Source organism: Diadema antillarum, unplaced genomic scaffold, assembly GCF_040938485.1.
Source record: "Diadema antillarum isolate AM-2024a unplaced genomic scaffold, OU_Dant_1.0 scf00000171, whole genome shotgun sequence".
Classification (NCBI taxonomy): domain Eukaryota; kingdom Metazoa; phylum Echinodermata; class Echinoidea; order Diadematoida; family Diadematidae; genus Diadema; species Diadema antillarum.
Genome location: NW_027271060.1, coordinates 311,480 through 332,230, shown reverse-complemented (window position 1 = coordinate 332,230; position 20,751 = coordinate 311,480). Strand labels below are relative to the sequence as shown.

General features: G+C 39.4%; 1 protein-coding gene across 3 annotated transcripts in view; it reads right to left on the bottom strand.

Moving 5' to 3' along the window:
- Positions 1–3,309: 3,309 nt before the first annotated feature.
- The window catches only part of LOC139722776 (uncharacterized), a 30,159-nt gene continuing 12,717 nt past the window's right edge, over positions 3,310–20,751 (bottom strand). The window contains exons 1-2 of one of the 3 annotated variants that reach the window (XM_071634064.1): positions 10,104–10,191; positions 3,310–5,719 (exon numbers count right to left, since the gene is read on the bottom strand). In XM_071634064.1, the coding sequence (XP_071490165.1) occupies positions 4,696–5,715 (1,020 nt within the window). In that variant the 5' untranslated portion in view covers positions 5,716–5,719; positions 10,104–10,191 and the 3' untranslated portion in view covers positions 3,310–4,695. Of the gene's footprint in view, positions 5,720–7,578; positions 7,704–10,103; positions 10,192–20,751 lie in introns of those variants that run through there. The other 2 variants (XM_071634065.1, XM_071634063.1) reach the window with 2 other exon arrangements.

Here is a 20,751-nt window from a genome sequence, read left to right as displayed (position 1 = left end):
CATATACATAGTAGACACACTAAGAGAAGCCCAATGTATAACTTAGTTACACTTAGCACCATCCTTGTACGCTTAGTGGCCTGGCTGACCACCAAGAGTGAACTAAGCATTGTCTGAGAACCTCTCAGTCCCACACATGCTAAATTGGCGTAGCCTGACATGGCTAGGATCATCAAATTGCAGCAAATTGCAGAAAAAAAAAATGGTTCTGCCGGTAACGCTCTCGTCAGGAGCACGCAAAGAACTGGACCACATTTCAGTCCCAGGAATTCATAAATAATATTGCAATTTGACTGTTATGGTCCAGTCACATGAATGCTAATTTCAGACATTAAGAACATCAAAGTACCACCCCCCCCTCCCTTCCCAGGTCATCATTTTAAAAGCACAATAAAAAAAGTTGTATTTAAACTTCACCAGTCAATCTCTTACAAGAAATCGCCTTACTTCATAGTGGCACAACAGTACTAGAAATTCTACGTTGCAGCCATACGATAGTTTGGAACACTCAACGACATGTCTCACAAGAATGCAAACGACAATAATCATCAAAGTACGACACCAAACGGATCATGGCACACTCGGGTAGACGTTAAGGAACAACAAGGGACCTAGGCAAGTCTCCTTCATACTAGCACAAAAGCGTGAACAAAGAAGAGGACCACAATATCAAAAATCAAGTGCATTCGGTGACACACCCAACAAGTATGCCTTCAACAGAAACTGACTGTTTCACACTTATAGAGCTTAAAATACAAATACTTTTTGTCTTTTCACACAAATTATCCTAGCTGTAAAGTGGGAATGGAAAATTCAATAACACACATAATTTACTCAGTAAAACCATCATTTTTTATTATTTCCTAGGCATTTTCTCCGTGACATGAGTTGGAACAAGTTTTAACTATGAGTTGTTATGACTGCATGAGGAAACCATGTGGACTGTGTTGCTCCATCACGGCATTCCTTTTGTATGATTTTTATGGAATGAATCAGTTTTGAAATCACAGTGCCAATAGGGATGCATCTTACAATAGACTTAATTGCAGACACTTCGTATTAATCTTTTTTTTAATATATATATATTCAGCTGAAGCATTGAATATATGTTTAGAGCCTCTGTAATTTTATGAAAGCAAGAGACTAGAACACATCTAATGCTCATTTCACGTAAATTGTTTAACACATACTGGGGCGTAACATGCGAATGGCAAGTGTGATGGCTGAGTTCTGTGAGCATTTGCACCATGCACTGTTTTGAATGTCTCTGACTGCGTGTGAAACTGCGCTTTTCATGGGATGCAACATGGAGGGGATTTCTTAGCCCGATGGTCTTTGCAGCACTTTTGCTGCCTAGTTCGAGATCAACTAATAGGACTGACCCCCTCCCCATACATTCATCAAGGCCTCGGAGGGGGGTGGGTAAGGGGGTTCAAAGGGCAGGGGTCAGAAGGGTGGTGGGAGGAGTGTGCATCCCTGCAGACATTTCAGATCAAATACTGACAACAAACTGGAATAAAAACTCATGCCGAAAATTCAACCCGAACAAATACTTTTGATATCACAGATATCTAATTTTTGAGGACTTCTAGCACTAAGATACAAACGCATCACATGCCACCAGTAATTACAATGTAACTTACATGGTCATACAGAAGTCAAATATAAATACACTCTCACCATTGCTCTCTCGAGTTGATTTTATTTGAAGGATACCCATCAAAAAAAGTTCACTTTTTCTTTCTTTTTTTATATAAAAAACAAACATGGATGAAACTCTGATTTTGTTCGTGTACCTCCTCCTACCAATATGGATTGCTTTAGATGTGCAATAAATTACCTTATTAAATACTAAATTTACTCTCATAAAACATCTGATATAAAAATCTTGGCTCTTCTTTCAAAGAAGCCCACATAGTTCTCATAGAAAAAATGTCCTAGCAATCATCACTGTACAAAGCTATACAAACAGAGCACTCATTTGGGTTGCCTTACAGACACTTTCCTTCACTCTATCTCAACAAACAAAGCATACTTCCCCATAAATAGATGTTGCATGAAGCAAGTGCGAAATACTGTAACTAGATGGGCAATTAAGTGCAGCTCTAAACCAAAACACTGCTTGCCAAGTTTTGCAGTCTCTATACTTGTTCCTATATGGCTGTTGTATCATAACTATGTATAAAGCTGGAAGGGTTCCCATGTGAGAGGTGTATTTCGTGCTCGCATTACATAAGTTCACAGTACACAGGGAAACATGTAGATGAATACAAGAGTGCATTACACATTTATCATGGAGTCACGAATACACCTCTATATTTTACTAACATGCAGAGAATGGCATGAAGTGGGCTATGAGTAAAAGGTGAATCAATCTAAAAAAACCTCATCTATTTTTGCCTCAATGTTTTGATTCATGGCTAGTCAATGGCACAGGCACTCAAAAGTACATAATGTAGTCAGACACTGGGTTCACAGTTTGTTTCCGGGAAAAACCAACACAATGTACAGACAAGTCTGTTTTATGTAGTCAATTTCTATTCTTTTCTGCATAGAATTGATTCTGGTGTGACATTTCATATGTCTTTCCGGCCTAGGCCTCTTTCTCACATGTCCGGTTTACGTAGTTTGTACATGTCCAAATTGCAGGCAAGTAGCAGAGGAGCTGGTACAATGGGGGCCACAGACAGGTTGCATGATGGTGCAAAAGATCAATGTAGATGAGTGTGGAAAACCCCTTTGATAATCACCAAAGCATAGATCTTCAAACTAACATAGCGAAGGATGCTAATGCAGCACTTTGTCACTTAGGAGACAATATCGCAATGTACCATTTATGAACATAAGTTCATCTAGAACAATCAGACACAGAGTTAATGTCCAATCAGACACAAAAATTACACAGATTTAGAAGGGAAAAAAAAGGCAAATAGAATATTAAGAACACAGGGCTAAACAAACAACCTGCAGCTTTAAGCATTTGGAAGGTATGTTTGGTAATAATGTCGTTAAAAAAAATATAATGCCTTTGAAGTGAACGTGCAATCAGTAATTAATGGAGTAGAGGCAGCATAAATGCAGTGCTCAAGTTTCAGCGTAGCTTCAGTTATATGCTACAATCTGTGTACATTGTCAGCGTCACAGGATGTGCTTCATTAGCCCAGTGTTTAGCGCTGCCTTTTCATGCCACTGAATTAACATGCTGGTGAAGCATAAGTATCATCATGCCCATTACGGCATGCCGCAAGCATCTTTTTCTTTTTTGTTTTTGTTTTGTTTTTGTTTTTTTTTTTGGGGGGGGGGGGGGTGTTTAGGAAGAGAATAAGGGAATTACCCATGAATAAGTGATGCACTTCCAAGAATATTTTTTCTTTCTTTTTTGCCTTTAAAGAGAGTGAATGTCTACCTTACATGGGGATTGGGGAGGGGTTGTGGAAGGACAGGCAAGCAGCCACAAGGCAAGATCAGAATGGCAAGTGGCTTAGGAAGGACCAACTCCAAATTTGAAGGCTCAAGTACAGCACTGGTTGTGCTTCTGGGTGTGATTCAGGGCCAGAGGAAAAGTCACCTAAAGGTTTATAAAATGCATATCATGAAATGAAGGCAGCAGCAGCACAGCACACAACCCACAACTGGGGAATTACGTGGTAACACACCATGTAACCCCCCATACTTCCACACGCTTTACTAATAGTACATGATGCAAGGCCCTAAGAGCAAACAAACTGTGAACCCCAGCTCTCTGCCTGACATCAGTTACACAGCAGTTTTTTTCCTTGACTAGACCTTTGTACTCCAAGTACAGTCGACCCACTTTACTTCACCTTCTTGTATATTCTGCTCACATTGGAAAAGAAGCTCAGATGTCATGGCAGTAGTGACAACTGTCATCCTTCCATACACTGAGTTTGGTTCAGTGTGTGTGTTTTTTCTTTTCTTTCTCAATTTTCCTTTTCCAAAATCACTTGCTTTCTGCTAACCTATCCCTGTAAAATAAGTCCTATTGCCTGAATGACAAATGTTTACACAATGCCTGTAAAACTGTCCATGTGAGGCAGCTAGACTGTATAACTATGTGCTCGGGAAAAAGAAGTTGCTCCAAAAATGATGAAAGACCACACACATGTATAAAAAAATATGAAGAAATAAAAGAAAACTGAACAGTCTTCAGTCAATTGTTTCATGACCTCACCGTCAAGAAATTTGCTGATTGAAGCCATGAGCTACATACAGCTACATTCAACTTCAAGGATAAATCCACCATATGACTAACTAAGCATTTTATAATTCTCTCTTTTCCCCCACTGTAGAAAGGAAGCCATATGTATGGAGCACATATTCCACAGTGACTTTCAGTATCTTTGTAAATGCATCAAAATCAACACACCTAGACTAAATCCCTCTTCTCAAAGTTCCTTAAATATATATCATTTTCTTCTTTTTTTTCTTTCTCTCTTGAATAGGAAGACACTTTTTTGTTGTCATAAAAATATTTTAGCTGAACACTTACACACCTGAGTTGTAGTTACTCTTTTAATACAATTTGACTCTATTCCAAACCAGCTGCTGATTCTACACAGTAAGACAACCAAAATGAGTGCTCTGGGTCTCTTATTACTTCTAATCTTACACTACACTTTCAGTAAAAAAAGTCTGCATAATTTATATAAAATATATAAAAATATTCTCTGAATTTCACATGCCAACATCAACCAGTATGTGCATAATTTGATCCAGTTCGTCTATGAGTTCACTGCGGCAGTTGACCTGTGACCCTTGGGACGCAACATCCCCAGCAAACCCGACAACATCGGCTTGGAAAGACCGGAGCCAGTCGTCTGTTGAGGCCGACGGTGATGGCGGCTTTGGGTTAGGATTCAGAGTGTGGGTTGGAATGAATGGAGGGGCTAGATCAAAGTCATACAGCGAGACGTCAATGTCCCCGAAGATTTCGTCACCAAACTCCATGATGTCCGTACTGGCAGCAATCAGCGTAGGAGTGTCCAAGCAGGAGTTGCTGTCCTGTCGCAGCGTGTCCGTTGACGAACTGCTGACGGGCACAAGTTTTTCTGAATGCCGCGTCTGGCTTGCAGCACTGCCCGATAGTCGATGAGTGAATGCATCTAAGTGGCTTGGCACGTTTGTTCTGTTGGCAATAGCTGGGAGGCAATTATTATTGTCTGGGTTGCCGGTAGTTTTTTGTGAGTCTGCACCAGAATTGTCTGCGAGTAGTCTACTGTTGCTAAGCAACCCTTTTTCTGTGGGCAATTGGGCACACCTTGGCGTGGGAGGGCAAGCGTTTTCGCTATTAGCTCGACTCCGCTCACTCGAGCAGCCTCTCGAGTCAGAGCTGGATCCACCACTGCTGCCACTGTCGTGGCTTGCAGGAATGCTCTCCTTGTTGGGCGAGTCCAGGCAGAGAGGCTGATTGGAGATGAGCATCGACACCCGGGAGCAGTCGTAGTGTCTCCCCTCGGCTCGCAGCTCCCTCTCAATTTGGCGGAGCGTGTTGCAGATGAGCACGGAGCGGCGCAGCGGGGGGTCGATCTGCTGGCGGGACATCTGCAGCTTGCAGACGGAGAGGTTGAGCACACACTGACGCTGGAGGGTGTAGGAGCAGACCTGTGAACACGTCGCCAGGCGCTGGCTCCCCTCCAAACTGTCCTCCCCGTCATCCCGCTTCCTCTTGGTGCCTGTTCCTACCAACCCCGGCATCGATCTGGTGGAGGACAAGAAATAAACAAAATAGCGTTGAGTGAAACTATTCCTCAAAATACAGACTTTAAAATGGACTGACATTACAGTGGCACTCACTTATGTATGAACCTGAGTGGCACATTCTTATATTTGGAAACACTGGTAGTAGTTTCGAATGAAACATGAAATGTCACAAAATACAGTAAAGTACCTGTAAATATCACTCCATCTGATAACATCCCAAAGTCATTTCCGACATTTATCAAACACCACAAAATGCATCCTTCTGACCAAAATCACTACTATTTTTGAACAGCATCCAAGCATGAAGTGCCATGAAAGTCATTCATCACATTGCCAAAGTCCAATCACTGTCTGCACCTAAAAATCACTAATTATATCAACAGGTTTTGATTTGATATTCCAGTTAAGAGGATGTGGGATTCCCAGTCTAGGAAATGCTCATATCCGCAGAATGTACGCTCAAACCAGTCTGTCATAATAGGCAATGGCACTTGCGCCTTGCAACACTACACATGCATTTACATGGTGGCTGAACACAGGGTACTCATCTCTGTACAATGAGTCTGACCTGTTCCAATGTTCTGCACTGCCTGCAGCCACCACCAGATAGCTGCTTTCGTCGGTGTCATGTTGCTGTCGTCATGTTCGAATGACACCAAGCACAAAATGTTTTCGTTTCTCCCATCCTGTTTTGATGACCTTGTGTTGCACACACCGCTCATTGGCTAGACAAAGTTTGAATACTGAGTAGGTCATTCATTTCCTTCTTAGAAACAGAGTAAAACTGGAAAGTCATGGCATGTCACATTCAGACAAATACCTTTTACTTTCTTAGTTTTATTGTTGTTTTTTTCATGTTTTCCCCATTATCTCTTTCCTTTAACACACAGGCACAGATAATGCTAATAAAACATAGGCAAGTAAGTATTACGACTATTGGACATGAATAAGTTCCTACAGCCACACAACACTATAGGCCTACATGTCTGCAATATGTACTCTTGACAAAACTGATCTTTAGTCATTTTAAGCCCTACCTCTTGTCCAACCATTAGTGATTATCCAAAGATATTTCTGCAATTTGCAACTTTTCGCATAGTGACAGAATTCTTATGACAAACGTAGGACAAAATACACAAACGACCAAAGAATTTGATAAGGATCAACTGCAGCCAATCCATTATTTTAATTTAGAGTGAATTTTTTATCTAGTATTTAAACCTGAAATACACTGTAAATGTTGGTAATATTATAAAATGGATGCATTTCAGATTAACTGAGTGCTTGGAGCTGAAAATGCTTGTTGTGAATAGGTTGAACTCTGATCTAGATCTCTTTTCTACACCAGGTCAAGGCCTGCCCTCAGTGTAAAATACTCGCAGAGAGTATGTCTCTCCCTCCAAGTGGAATAAATAGGTCACTGTCGTCCAGAGCTATGTCCAGGGTGAAAGAGTTGACGGTCAGTTGAAAAAACACGTCACCAAGCATCGCCCTCAAACTGTATCACAGCACTATGGCAGACCCTGTGCTGAAGGAGTACCATTACAAACACTCCACTGAGCTGAGAAAGACCCATCAAAATCAATCCTGACACATAGTATGTGAGAGATGACCTCTACCCTGTCCCCTGAATAAGGCTTGAAGTACATAAGAAAAGGAGGGTACAGAGTACGAACAGGCAACATGATAAGGCACAGGTTCAATCAGACTACTTAACAACGGAATTGTAATCATAATGATGATTATGGTCTTAAAGCAGGTCAAGAACACATAGAAAGGTGCAATATCTACTGGAAATCTCTGCACTGATGGCTGAAAAAATATCCTCTTAATAAAAAGTGGTGTGGTTCTACTTACATGCAGAGAAAACTTCAGGACACCTTCCTGCAAATGCTAAACAATGTTCTCTTCCAAGGAAAATAAGTGTGATCAGATATCCCTGAAAGTAATATCCATGTACAACGTATCACATTGCTGCCAGTCAATCAGAGAAACATCCTATTGAAAAAACTCGAGTGTGGAAAATATCTAGCAACTACAAATAATACACACACATTGTGTACACACACACTCAGAACTGACGTAGGTACGTGCAGTATTCGTCGCCCGAGTGAGCAGTGTCGTTGGGGGTATGGCTCAGCTATGCGCGGAGAGGGAGAGATAGAGGGAGAGAAAAAATATGAATACATTTTCTGGGCTGGGGCTCGTTTGTTGGCGTGTGCCGGGCATGTGACGGACTAGTCATCAAATGAGTTCAGGAACTGAGAGCGTCATACGGCCAGCATGATAAGGATCACAGTCTGAGCTAGGATGATGTCTCATCGAGGAGAAGGAGTACAAACCAAGATACACTTCTCCAAGACGGCAATCTCCCCTACCTCATAAACGGCACTGCCCCCGCCCTTTAAATCCCAACGTTCCCACCCCCCTCCCCATCCCACCCCTCATCGAACATTAGGTAGATGGATAGTGAACACAACAACGAGGCTGATGACATTTTCCTCAAAATGACAATTTTTTCTCCACCACATCGGCAATAACGTGAGGCAATTACCTATTGCATCACATCAGGGAAATCACCCATAGAGCTGGTTGTGGTTTGACCAAGTCCACACTAATCAAAACCATATTTCCGCCATGCATGATGTCATGTCACTCAACCATCATATAGATATTAAAAAACACCCAAATGACATGCATTTTGTGCTGGGCACTAGTTAATGTATTCATAGAAACAAATATGAAGTACACGCAGTGTGTGTCCAAAAAATATGGCTTGCCAATTCACTTTCTAGAGTATTTTTATTTTTTCTGCTTGCAATTTTCAGGCTCATAAATGTAAAGTTAATTTTATAGAAATCTTGTGTCCACAGATGATTGAATTCTCTTTGGTGTGTAAGTTACAATCAATACACCCATTAAGATGAGATAGGCCTTGTAAAGCTGTATATAAATGTACACATATCTTCATTTTGTCTCTGTAAAGAAATCAATAGAGGCACAATATGACTTTCATATGCACTTCTTTACAAGGGCATAATCCTTAGCACTGACATGTTTTTGGGTGTTGTTTTTTTTTTTTTACCAAAAAGAGACTCTCAGTTGGAAAATGAATTTCAGACAGAGAAAAAAAGGAGGTTGTTCAAAAAGGTTAAGAAAACAGATTGTCATGCACACACGACATCTATAGAAAAAAACAAACACATATCTTAATGTACATTCCCCAAAGTATTTGATTGGCCAATAAGAAAAGCAGTGACAAATTCCTAACACTTGATATGATCAGCTGGAAACACTGTTTGGACATGTAATAGATGTCCTTCAGTGTTCAGTGTTATTGCCCCTGGAGGGTATTTGAAGTAGACAGCACATGCTAACTCAACTTGCATCTACAATTTATTTACTTACAAAATTATGTATGTATGTAATAGTGTGTGTAAGTATGTATGTATGTATACTTGTATGTCACAAATTTCATTGAACATATGAAACTTGAAAGCCAGGGTGCTGCTATGGGGATGGATCGAGACCGGCCCAGAAGTTTGCACACTGTGACTCAGTCGTTGTTTCTATAACAGTACCAGTGGTATGTCATTCTCGGGCCAGAGTGTGACTCACTGCATTGTCACTGTGGCACAGAATTGTGTTTCTCAGGCCCAGGGAATGAATGGGAATGTGTAATCCTCTTATCTCTCTGTCTCTCTTTCTGATACTTGTGACATACTTGCCAATTATTGTTCAACATTGTTTTAAAGTTTGATTGGACTGCATACCATTACACACATGTTGCACACACCATTGTTATGACTAAAGAAAAAAAAGAGAGAGGAGAGGCAACACAAGACATTAAAATGTAAGTTCTGAATAGTTTCATTCATGTACATAATATTATGAAGAGTGCCATCTGAACAAATTGATGTGCCCTGTTATCCACTGAAAAAATGCTCTGGAGTCAAAAGGAGAAGAAGTATAAACTGAAGTCGTTTCATCTTAAGAACATCATAACCTAGAAGATGACTGGGTACTTCTAAAGTACGTTGTCGTTCAAATTACCAAGACAGCAAATATTAATTTACTCGCTGCATGCCTAGAGGGACAATAACCTGACATTTGTTAAATCTGTCAAATCGCACTATTAAATCAACTTTGGAAAATCTCATTGCCTTTGATGTATTGCTTTTCTACTACACATTTGAACCTCTCTTTGAGATGGACCTTCCTTTAAGGAGAAGAAACCAAATCCCTAAGTCATAACATAACTATACACAAACAAACTCATAAGATATTGACATAATAAACTAGACAACATACTTGACATTGCATCAAACAAACAACAATCTATTAAGGGTGAATGGAGACAGCTTTTACCATCATACACTTACATTTTGACAGTGTTAAGTTCCAAACTAGAGAGAGATTGTATTTCCTTCCTACGAGTACTCTGGTATAATATATCTGCGGCACTGTGATCCTGGTGACTGCTAAAACAACAGACTGACACAACATGTTATGAAAAGTAAACTATCCTGCACCGAGGGAAATATTGCGGATGCTTGTGCAAAAGAAAGAAAGGAAAAGAAAAAAAAAACCAAACAGACAAAAAACAGGGGAGCACGATGTGAAAGAATGATCTGGGGAAGTTGGATCCTGTATTGCACGTCAGCTATCCCTAACTGCCTCACAACAAAGCAAGCCCCAACAAGTGCTGCACACTCCACTCACACACGAGAAGTCGTTGCAAAGAGTGCTATGTCAACAGTGAATGAAAACCAGGATTGTCTCTCATTGCGACACTCACCACACCAGTGCGGGGGTAACGTGACAGTCATGGAAACTGACGTTCATTTTCGGGGGAATTTAGGGGTGGAAAAACCCAGCTGATGGAAGAGAAAAACATACTTGTAATGAAGTTGAGTAAATTTGACAATATCTTCCCACAATGGCACAAGAATGTGTGTGACCTGTGAGAAAACTTTGGGAAACTAACAAACATGTTATTTTTACTGCTGAGTGTAGCACTTTGATAGCTGTCCCTGAATGGTCAGAGACTGAAATTCATGACTGAAAGGATCTCAGGAATATATCTTTCACAAAGAATATAGAGCCTCATTGTCAAAATGACTCAGATAAAAACATGTCTCTGTCTTCTCACATACATGAATACCCAGGGGCTGTTAAAAAGTTTTTTTTTTCAAAGTCTGAAAAAAACTAACTACCCTTCACAAACATAAATTTAGATTTGAATGTTTCTACAACAATGCCAGTCACATAGCTACAATTCACAAGCAGCAAATTAAAAGGCATATGAACAATCCCACATGTTGCAAGCAAGAGCAGACATGCTGATAATTACGTTGATAGAGCACAGCACAGAAATAGGGCTCGTTGCAAACAAGTCTTTACATATTTGACAACCAAGTGTCTAACTTTGCACAAAAAGAGGAGCATTTGAATAATACGAACAGTTCAGCAAAACAATTTGATAGAAGACTGCTCTATTTTCAAACCTCACTCCAAGGCAGGGGAAACATAGAGCAGTAAATATTTTAACGCTCACTAGGTAAAAAGCAATATGAAAGTCAACTTTATGATAACGTAACAGCTACATTTATACCCTGTCTTGTTAGGAATCTTTCTTTGTGTTTGTGCATGTGTGTGTTGTATGAGTTTGTGTGTGTGTGTGTGTCATAAAATGAGTGGGTAAAGATAATAAAACTTAACCATCAAGCAGTTAACCACCTGCAAGTATGAGCAGATTTCAGATATTATAATACAGTGCATTTTACATTTGAAATCAGACACCAGGCACTCAATGTACTAGTATACTGCTTGACACTGCCCGTACTTTATTCTGAACCTACAAGTTATATGTCTATGGTGCTTACCTAAATACCATTATTTCGCCTTATTGTTTTACCAGTGAGACACTGATACTAGCATTATATTTCATTACATTCTATGTGTCGTTTCTTTTTGTTATTGTCTTTTTTTTTTTGGTAGTGATGCAACATGCTGAAGGCTAATAGACAAAATCAAAATGACAGTTTGATAAGATACCCCCATCTCTAAACAAATTTACTGTCAAAAATTGTATTTATGATAGTGGCATATTTTCCCTCTATTATGATGAATCTATTATTGCTAGCAGTGCAAACTATGGCTGTATGACATTTCTTTCATTTACCAACTTCTATGACAGTATGAGACAGTATAATAGGTTTCATGTGGTTCATAATACCTGCTTTTCAATATAACTTGTTGGAATCCTACAGTAATAGGTTGCTAAACAATTAGCTTCCACACAGATAACATCTCCACTATTACTTAAAGCTGTGCCATGAGCATTCAATGTGACGCTAAGCTAAGAAACATTTCTCTGAAAGAAGGGCAAATGACCCCCCCCCCCCCAAAGAAAAAAAAAAAAAAAAAAAAACACTCAGAGAGCGCAGATCTCTGCCAAGTAGCTTATATCCACCCATATACACATGTTGCTAAAAATGACCCTATTTGCTAACATTTTACAATGATCCCATACATGCACATACCTGTAGAATTCTAAAGCCTCAAGTACCTTGAATGAGCACTCTTCTTATGAGAGCTGACCACATAGTTGGTGTGGTCTAGAGTGCTGTTGACCCCACCCTCAGTAATATCTAAAAGCAATTCTTTGACTGGTTCCTGAGACTACTGTACATCCTCATGGTCGAGTGTACTCATAAATTGCACCCATATACTATCTAAAACAAGTTGGGAATCTACTTGTCAGGAAGATGTGCTGTGGGATACAAGTTTTTTGGATCTTCTCAATGCTACAGGGCTACATGTACGTGCCTGCTTTTCTATCATGGATACTGACCAGCCAGGATATGCATACTCTGCAAGTGTACAAATGTAAAGTAAAGAGTGTCAACATAAACTAAACCCTCCCTATAGATACCTAACTGTTGAAAGTGGCAGAGAATGTGTTGAACAATCTTTTCCCAGCTCAAAGAGTTAATGGTTTGGATATGGGAGGACCATTTTAGGTTACCGTCTTACTGCGTAGTTACATCCCAGATTTTCCGACTATGATCCACATCATTCACTTTCAGGTCCAGAATATCCGGGTGATTGCGACAGACTGATACATTCAAAACAGTGCATTTGCTAGTGTTTAGTTTCATGTCATTAAGAAATGAGCACCATTTCCAGGTGAGATCATCCACTAATTGCAAAGGGAGGATGGTGCATTGTTATGCCTCGCCTCCAGGATACTTCTAATAATCATTACACATATTTCCATCTGTCAAGCATGTTAAAAAGACCGCCATCGATCAGAGCAGCGGAGAATAGAGGTCCTAGCTTGGTTCCTGGAGGAACCCAACATGTCACACGCCAAGCAACTGAGATGACTCTTCTTTTGTTGCATGCAGAGTGATTTCTTAGTAAACTACAGCTGTAGATTGTCTCGGCGATTGAGATGTTAAAAATTTGAATGCCAGTATGCCATTTCACAAATACCCCTTATGGACCTATAAAGATAAGTCAGGATCATGTGAAAGACACTATTTGTAGAGGAATTCTCGTTTGTTCTGGTTAATGATAACAAAAAAAAAACAAACAAACACCAAAAACATGAAAGATATTTCATCTTACCTTGAAGTAAATGAAACAATTTGCCACTGTGCTGGCAGGTTTGGGAAACACAACATCCTAGATTATCCTCCAAACAGCCATGAAGAAACCAATATACAATGTACTTCAGAAGAAAAAAAAAAATTCTATTTGTTCAAAAAGTGAGGAGTATAGCAAAGGTGACTGCTAACATCATGTAAGTTGCCTAATCACAAAGCATCCACGAAATGCTACATGTTGGCCAACATCGCCAACATCACCAACATTCAAATGATCTGTCGTTTCTTGCTTAAGCCTTAATTAATATGAGCTCACTTCCACCCAACTACGTACACTGAGCCAGAACTTCCTTTGCACAGCATGAATTCAACAGAAGATTTTCACTAGAGTACTACAGTCATATTTCATAACTTGTTACAGAAGAGTTGATCTTGTTTCAAAACAAAATCTCTGCAGTCCCTTGCCCAGCTGTACTCAAGACTTTCTCTCTTCACTTGTCAAAGCAGTGCACAGTGACGGAATCTCCTGGCCAATCAGGACAGGACGACCACCCTTCAGACATGACTGTATCTGATTCTCGATCCACTGATAGCTTTCTACAACACTCACAGTCTTATTATCCACGTACCAGTATATCTGCATCCAATGCCACAGAATCTGTAACTGAGTGGAGACAATTACTATTGAGCGCGTGAAACATATCGGCCATTCTTTGTATACATATATGCATGTAGCTGGGTCTGTGACAAGGTGGTCTGTTAGCAACTTGCTAGTGACAATCTCAAGTCAACACATTCAGGATGGAGCCACTTCCAGCACAGTCTCTTCCGACAGAGCTAAATACTGACACCTATTTCCTCCGCGTAGGCAACTCATTTCAGAGAAGTAACATTACATGTACCTTAAATTATCACTACATATCACTAAGATTGATAAAAAAAATCATTCTACTAGAGTTTTGTGCTCCAGTTTTATATAGAGATCATTCCCAGACACGCTGTAATTTCATCCACGGTCTCTTATCTTGAGGAGACAGTACTGAGTACCAGTAGTTTACCCCAATCACAAAGACTGTGTAATATTAATCCAGAAATGGCCATTCAGACGGCAGGAAAACACAACTTCATCATTAGAATCAAGTGAACGTGAAGTGGTGAAAGAAACTGATGCAACAGACCAAAAAAACCACAACAACAAAAACAAAGCCAATTAATGAAAAACAAAAGTGAAGTAATTTAGCAACATTTACACTTCACTTGACATTGAAATTTTGTCAAGACTGACTGTAGACAGAGAAATGCGGGTGACAAGCCACATTATTGTAACCCACATGAATGCTTGTGAACATTGGATGTTCAGACATCTTGATTGCGACTCCCACTTTTGTTAATCGATTATGAGGCTGCAGGAAGGACAGTATGAACCCGGAATGCACTTACGAACACAAGCTGGCATCACAAGGTCATGCTGTAGGGAATGTGACTGAGCCAGACAGGTAGTATAAATGTCGACCTGACAGCAGGATCTGCACTTTACACGATGCCATCAAAAATACTGTTCACGTTTCTGGTACTATAGTACTTTAAAGCTAATTACTGCATGTACATGACTAAACAAACAAACAAACCAACTTTAAAACACCCTGAGATGGGGGCAAAACCTTCCCAAGAACTACCGGTAATGAACCAGAAATATCACCTGTCTTTTGCTTGTTTTTGTAACGATCCACTTTTACTTGACATGTCACTGTGTGATATGCTAGTAGATTTTATAACAAGAGGACATTCTTTGCATTTTACACAGCCAATCTTGGGCAAAAATATGATATAACTGTACCTTTCAAACTTGTTTGGAGACTATTGTGAAGTGTAAATCACTGGGAAGAAGTCTTAAACCAAGCAGCCTGCAAATTTTTTTCTTTGGAAGTTTTCCTCAGTGAAAGGTTTTGATTTCTCTCTGAAATCTTACAAATGATACCCTCAGGCCTAAACCCTTGTTGAATAAAAGTCTAGTGTACCACCCTTTTCATGAAACTGACACAAAAGCATAAGCATAGCAAAATACAGGTCTTCAAATGTTTTGGATCCAATTAACATTGCTTGATACAAAAATGAAAAGGTAGAATCAACATTACAATATCAGTTTTAAGTCTATATCTATTATGGACCTGATAAAAAAGATACTGAAATAACTTGTCCCGTGACCTAGCATAATACAGGAGAAAAGAGGGAACAAATGATAAAATATCATACAGTTGTTCCTTAGTTTCATCAATACAAATTGCAAACATATCTCTTTCTAAGTTTTTGAAGTACTAAAGAAAAACCAACCAACAAACAAACAAAAAACAAGGAGAGAGAAGCAATTACGATGAAGGCATATTTGTAGGGAAAGCACATTTGTCACAGGAGTGTAATTAGTCTCATTTCCGGATCCATTCCACTTTCTTTTTTATATTTCTTGGGCGCTATGATACCACGTAATTTGACAGTAATTTCCCCTGCTGTTTCAGTCTCATCAAACGTGATACTAGATATCAAAGAAGGGAAAACTGCACTGTTTGAGCACCATTTGAGAATATCACTGAGGTCTTGAATACAAAGAGATTTATTGATATTCAAAATGAAAAAATAAAACCTCTTTTTGTAAGCAATACATTTGTTGCAATATCTCAACTGACATTTTATGAGAAATGTGTGGGTTTCTTCCCTCAGTTGGACAGATAGAAGAGCCTACCAACATACTGTATACATTAAAAGAGGAGGGGTCAATAAAGTCAGCATCACAATCACTGTGACTGAACTTCTATACAAGCAATTCAGGTGGGAAATGCACAAAATGTAGACCCTATATAGTGAACTTTCCACACAAAATTTGAAGCACAGAATGTTTCTGTGGTCGATTTCCTCAGTTGGATGAAGACACAGCTGTAGTTAGAAACTTCAACAAAGCATACACGGAAGTTACTGTCTTGTGAAGATTGTCTGCTCGAAGCAATACCTTTACACTGCTCTTAGTCAATTCAGTTATGCCAAATTCCTCTTGACTAAGCATGTTTACTATGCAATCTTTAATTTCTTCCCTACAGACATTTTATCTTGACCCTGCAACATTCATCATTGACCTTGCGGCCAGACAAAAAAAAAAAAATAATAAAAAAAATAATAATTATGGCTACTTGTATAGCTGACAGGTCCACCTTTTGGTGCTCATGGTGCTTTAAAAAATGAAAAGATAGATACTCTGAATACTATTACTTTGAAATATAACTCTACAGTTGACAAAGTCATAAATCATACTTGGGTGCTTTTGAAAACAACGTTGCAGTCAGCAACCAATATCGATGAGAACGTGTTTCAACTGATATGAATTTGATGGTGCTAATCTGCAGTTGGGTGTAAAGTTCCACACTGATTATTACACTTGATCTGCAAGGGTGCTGTCTCCTGCCAGATATCATAGCAAAAACTCAGCCTTGAACTCGACAGCTAGTGTTGTAGGCTGGGCTGACCTCAAATATGCTAATCATGCAGGCCCCGCTCATGCACTTGTAAAATGCAAATGATGGACACACATACACGCACTCAAACACAAGTGCAAACACATAGACAAGGGACTCACAAACGCACACACACACCACACACAAACAAACACACACACACACACACACACACACACATACACTTCTATGTATTCCAAAGTTAGAAAGATAGAGAAAGAGATGAAGAGAGGTAGATATAAGATAGATGGAAGAAAGGGAGAGAAAGAGAGAGATAGAAAGAAGAAGCAAAAGAGAGAGGGAGAGAGATCAGAGCAAAGCTGATTTGGCAGAGCTACTTTACTGGTACAGTGCAATGAATACCCAGGGTTTGTGCAAATAGAGGCTGAGAAATGAAGTGCAGCACCGTTCATCAGTCCCTCGCTAACAGCGCAAAGATGTTCAGCGTTGCAGCGGCTGCAGTATGCACAATAGACAAGTACACACCAAATGCACACACACATACATACACACGCACAAGACAGCGCTAAACTGTTGTACGGGGGTTTGCATGAATTTGTACATCACATTAAACTCCGAATTCATCAAAGTTCACATACAGGAGCTGGACACGACCCAGGGCCCTTTTCTTGCTATGTGTTGTTGTCTGAATGGCTGTAACACATATTGGTATAGACATCTAATAGGCCTTCATTTCCCTGATATGAAGGCAGGCTTTGCATCAACATTTATATGCATGTAATATGAAACCTGGTGAATAGGTTTTTGATGTATCTTTTTTTTCGTAAATCATTTAGGCCCGAATTCACGAAGGTGGTACAAATGATACCATGGTTTAAACCATGGACAAAAACCATGGGGCGCCTAGTGTCGCATGGAATATTTCGCTACGAAATCAGTCATTTCGTCAATGAAATGACTATTTTGTATCGAAATGACAACATTTTGTAACTAAATGAACATTTCGTCCATGAAATGATAATTTAATCAACGAAACGGTCATTTTGTCGACGAAATGACCAATTTCGTAACGAAATACTCCGTGCGACACTTGGCGCTCCATGGTTTTTGTCCATGATGGTTTAAACCATGGTTTCATTTGTACCACCTTCGTGAATTCGGGCCAACAAGGACAAGTTCACCTTCATATACATGTGGACTGAGTGAATGCAACAATATCAGTAGAACACATCAGTGAAAGTTTGGGGAAAATCGCACAATCCGTTTAAAAGTTATGAATTTTTAAAGTATCTGCGCAGCTACTGCTGAATGAGAAGACTACTACAGTGTATGATGTCATATGCGTACAACGACACAAAGAAAATAAAAGAGAATTTCACAAAATTTTACTTTTTGAAAAACGTGTACATTTCCTCAACTTGTCATGGACGTATGTTAAGGGTAACATTATTCCCATTATTCCCCCTGACAGAGGGAAGTCAAGAGACCTTTTATTAAGCGAGGAAAGTGAAAATATGTTGAATTTTCTTTATATTTTCTTTATATCATTGTACTCATGTGACATCACAAGCTATAGTAGTCTTCTCATCCAGCCTTCAGTGAGCAGAAACTTCAAAAGTGCATTACTCTAGAACGGATTGTCTGATTTTCCTCAAACTTTTTCTGATGTGTTTTGCTAATATTGGTGCATTCACTCAACCCACATGTCTGTGAAGGTGAACTTGTCCTTTTTAATTATGTTGTTTAACGTTTTTTTTTTTTTCTTTCTTCTTTAATTTACCCCTGATAGTAAACTGAGAGCAATTAGCCTTCTGCAATGGTTTAGTCTGGGGATGATATTTTTGTGCGATTGATTTTTCACAGTGAGCGGCTCAAAACCATATTTGTGGGTTTTTTAATTAGGGCAACAGAATTCCACACACTCATACCAGGGAGGCACCACTGACAAAGTACACAATTCAACCTGTTCAAAATGTGTAGAGAAAATAAGGAAGATATTTTCGCAGGTTTTAGAAATTCGTGTTAGCCAAAAGTAGTGTGAAATACGTGAAAATTGATGTACATGCACCATGGACATTTCCGCATTTACAGGAGTTTGAGCCATAATTGATCCACAATAACAGATCTAACTGTGCTAGCAATGCCAACATGTTTAGTGAAACTCATCTAAACTGCTGCATTGCAACGTCGTGTAACATGTTTATAATGCAAAACCACTGCTGCTGTTGATGGGGGAAGGGGGAGAAAAATACTTTCCAGTAAGACTATACTAAATGTCAAAATGACAATCCTAACTTCTCCTGTGCCCCAATGCTAGAAACTTTGCAACCCATCACAACTTGAGAAATCAAACACAAATGGCGTGTTGACCAATCAGACTCTGGCATTTGTACCACTTGCGCTTGATTTCCGAGTTGCTATTGAACACAAAATTTCTAGCAAGGAGGCCCTAAAAGGAAAAGAAAAAGTTCCGGAATGGCAATGCAACACTTAACATTTGTGTTGTTGCAGTTTTTTTTTTTGTTTTTTTTTTAACTGCACACATACAAAAAATACTGCATATGTGCACTGTGTGGTCATGAGACACAGGAGTCTTTGACCAAAAAGTCAATCTCAATCAAGAGCTAAATAATGTAATGAAGGGTTTCCCTGAATGCATCTCCCTTGCACGACCATAATGGCAGCTAAAACTTGTGTTCATACGAAACTCTGCAAAATATCACTACTGCATGACCAATACAGACACTCTTCTAACGTTTGTAAAGCTATAGCTGCTGCAGAACCTCGATGTGGAGTCCACACATGCAACATGAGCACTGGCCCGACCACACAAGACAAATCTTGTGCAAGAGAACATCCTGCTGCATGTGGAATCGTGTGTCTGAAATTCAATGTTTCCACGAAGCAGAAGTGAAAGCCAATTTTCCTAGAACTGCTCCCAAAAGGCTCACTAGCACCAGTATGTAGCAGCTGGAGTGAATGAAATCTCACATGTTGTCCTACGTCTTTATTTTCTCACCATTGAATTTTCACATAAAGTGGCTCAAAAACATATTCACTGGATCTCAGTCGAGATTCTTCGGCTGTGTTTGTACTTACCACATGGTACACACAAGGATCAGTGATAAAGCTCTACACAAATCATGATGGGGATTCTTGAATATGGATCCAAGCCTGGCCAGCCTTACCACTCCATGGTATCCCCATGTTACCAGGTCTACAGCGGGAACAGATTTTGCTAGTTATATCAGCTGCGAAGGCTAGTACTAGGCCATATGAACACATATATGCACACATGAATTACTACTGTAGTAGTATTTGCAAGAAGCTGATGTATAGTTCAACCTGTTCAAAATGTGCACTGAAAATTGCAAAGATATTTTGCGCTTTTAGAATTTGCACTAGCCAAAAGTGGCATGAAATCCACAATGAAACATGAATATTTCTGTTTTTACAGTAGCTGATTGCAAATGGGACCTCTAGATCCAGAAGTGACATCAATATATAAAGTGATCAAACAAAAATCTGCAGATAAATAAGCTTTGTGATTTGGGCTGATTTTTCACATGACATTTGACAATCTCTGTATTGCCCAGCAGGGACCTGTGAACACTGTGCAGATAGCTAAGAAGTGTCACATTTCATTCCTGCCACTACCATCATTATTCAAAAGTGCGAAGTCGATCAGTGTTCAAAACAGTTCAAGTCAATATGTCCATTTTCAGACAAAGCATATATCCATGATAAACACATAGATTTTGTTTCAATTTATACATGAAAGGAGATATTACAAACATGGTCAGATTGCATTAGCCATAATCCAAACTGACAAAACTGATGACTGTAAGCTCATGTCATTGTGTCATGTGTATGCTTTGTCTAACACTACATATTAACGCAACATTGCAAGACAAACATCCTGAATTACATAATACAGGACGTAACTGAAAGTGGCT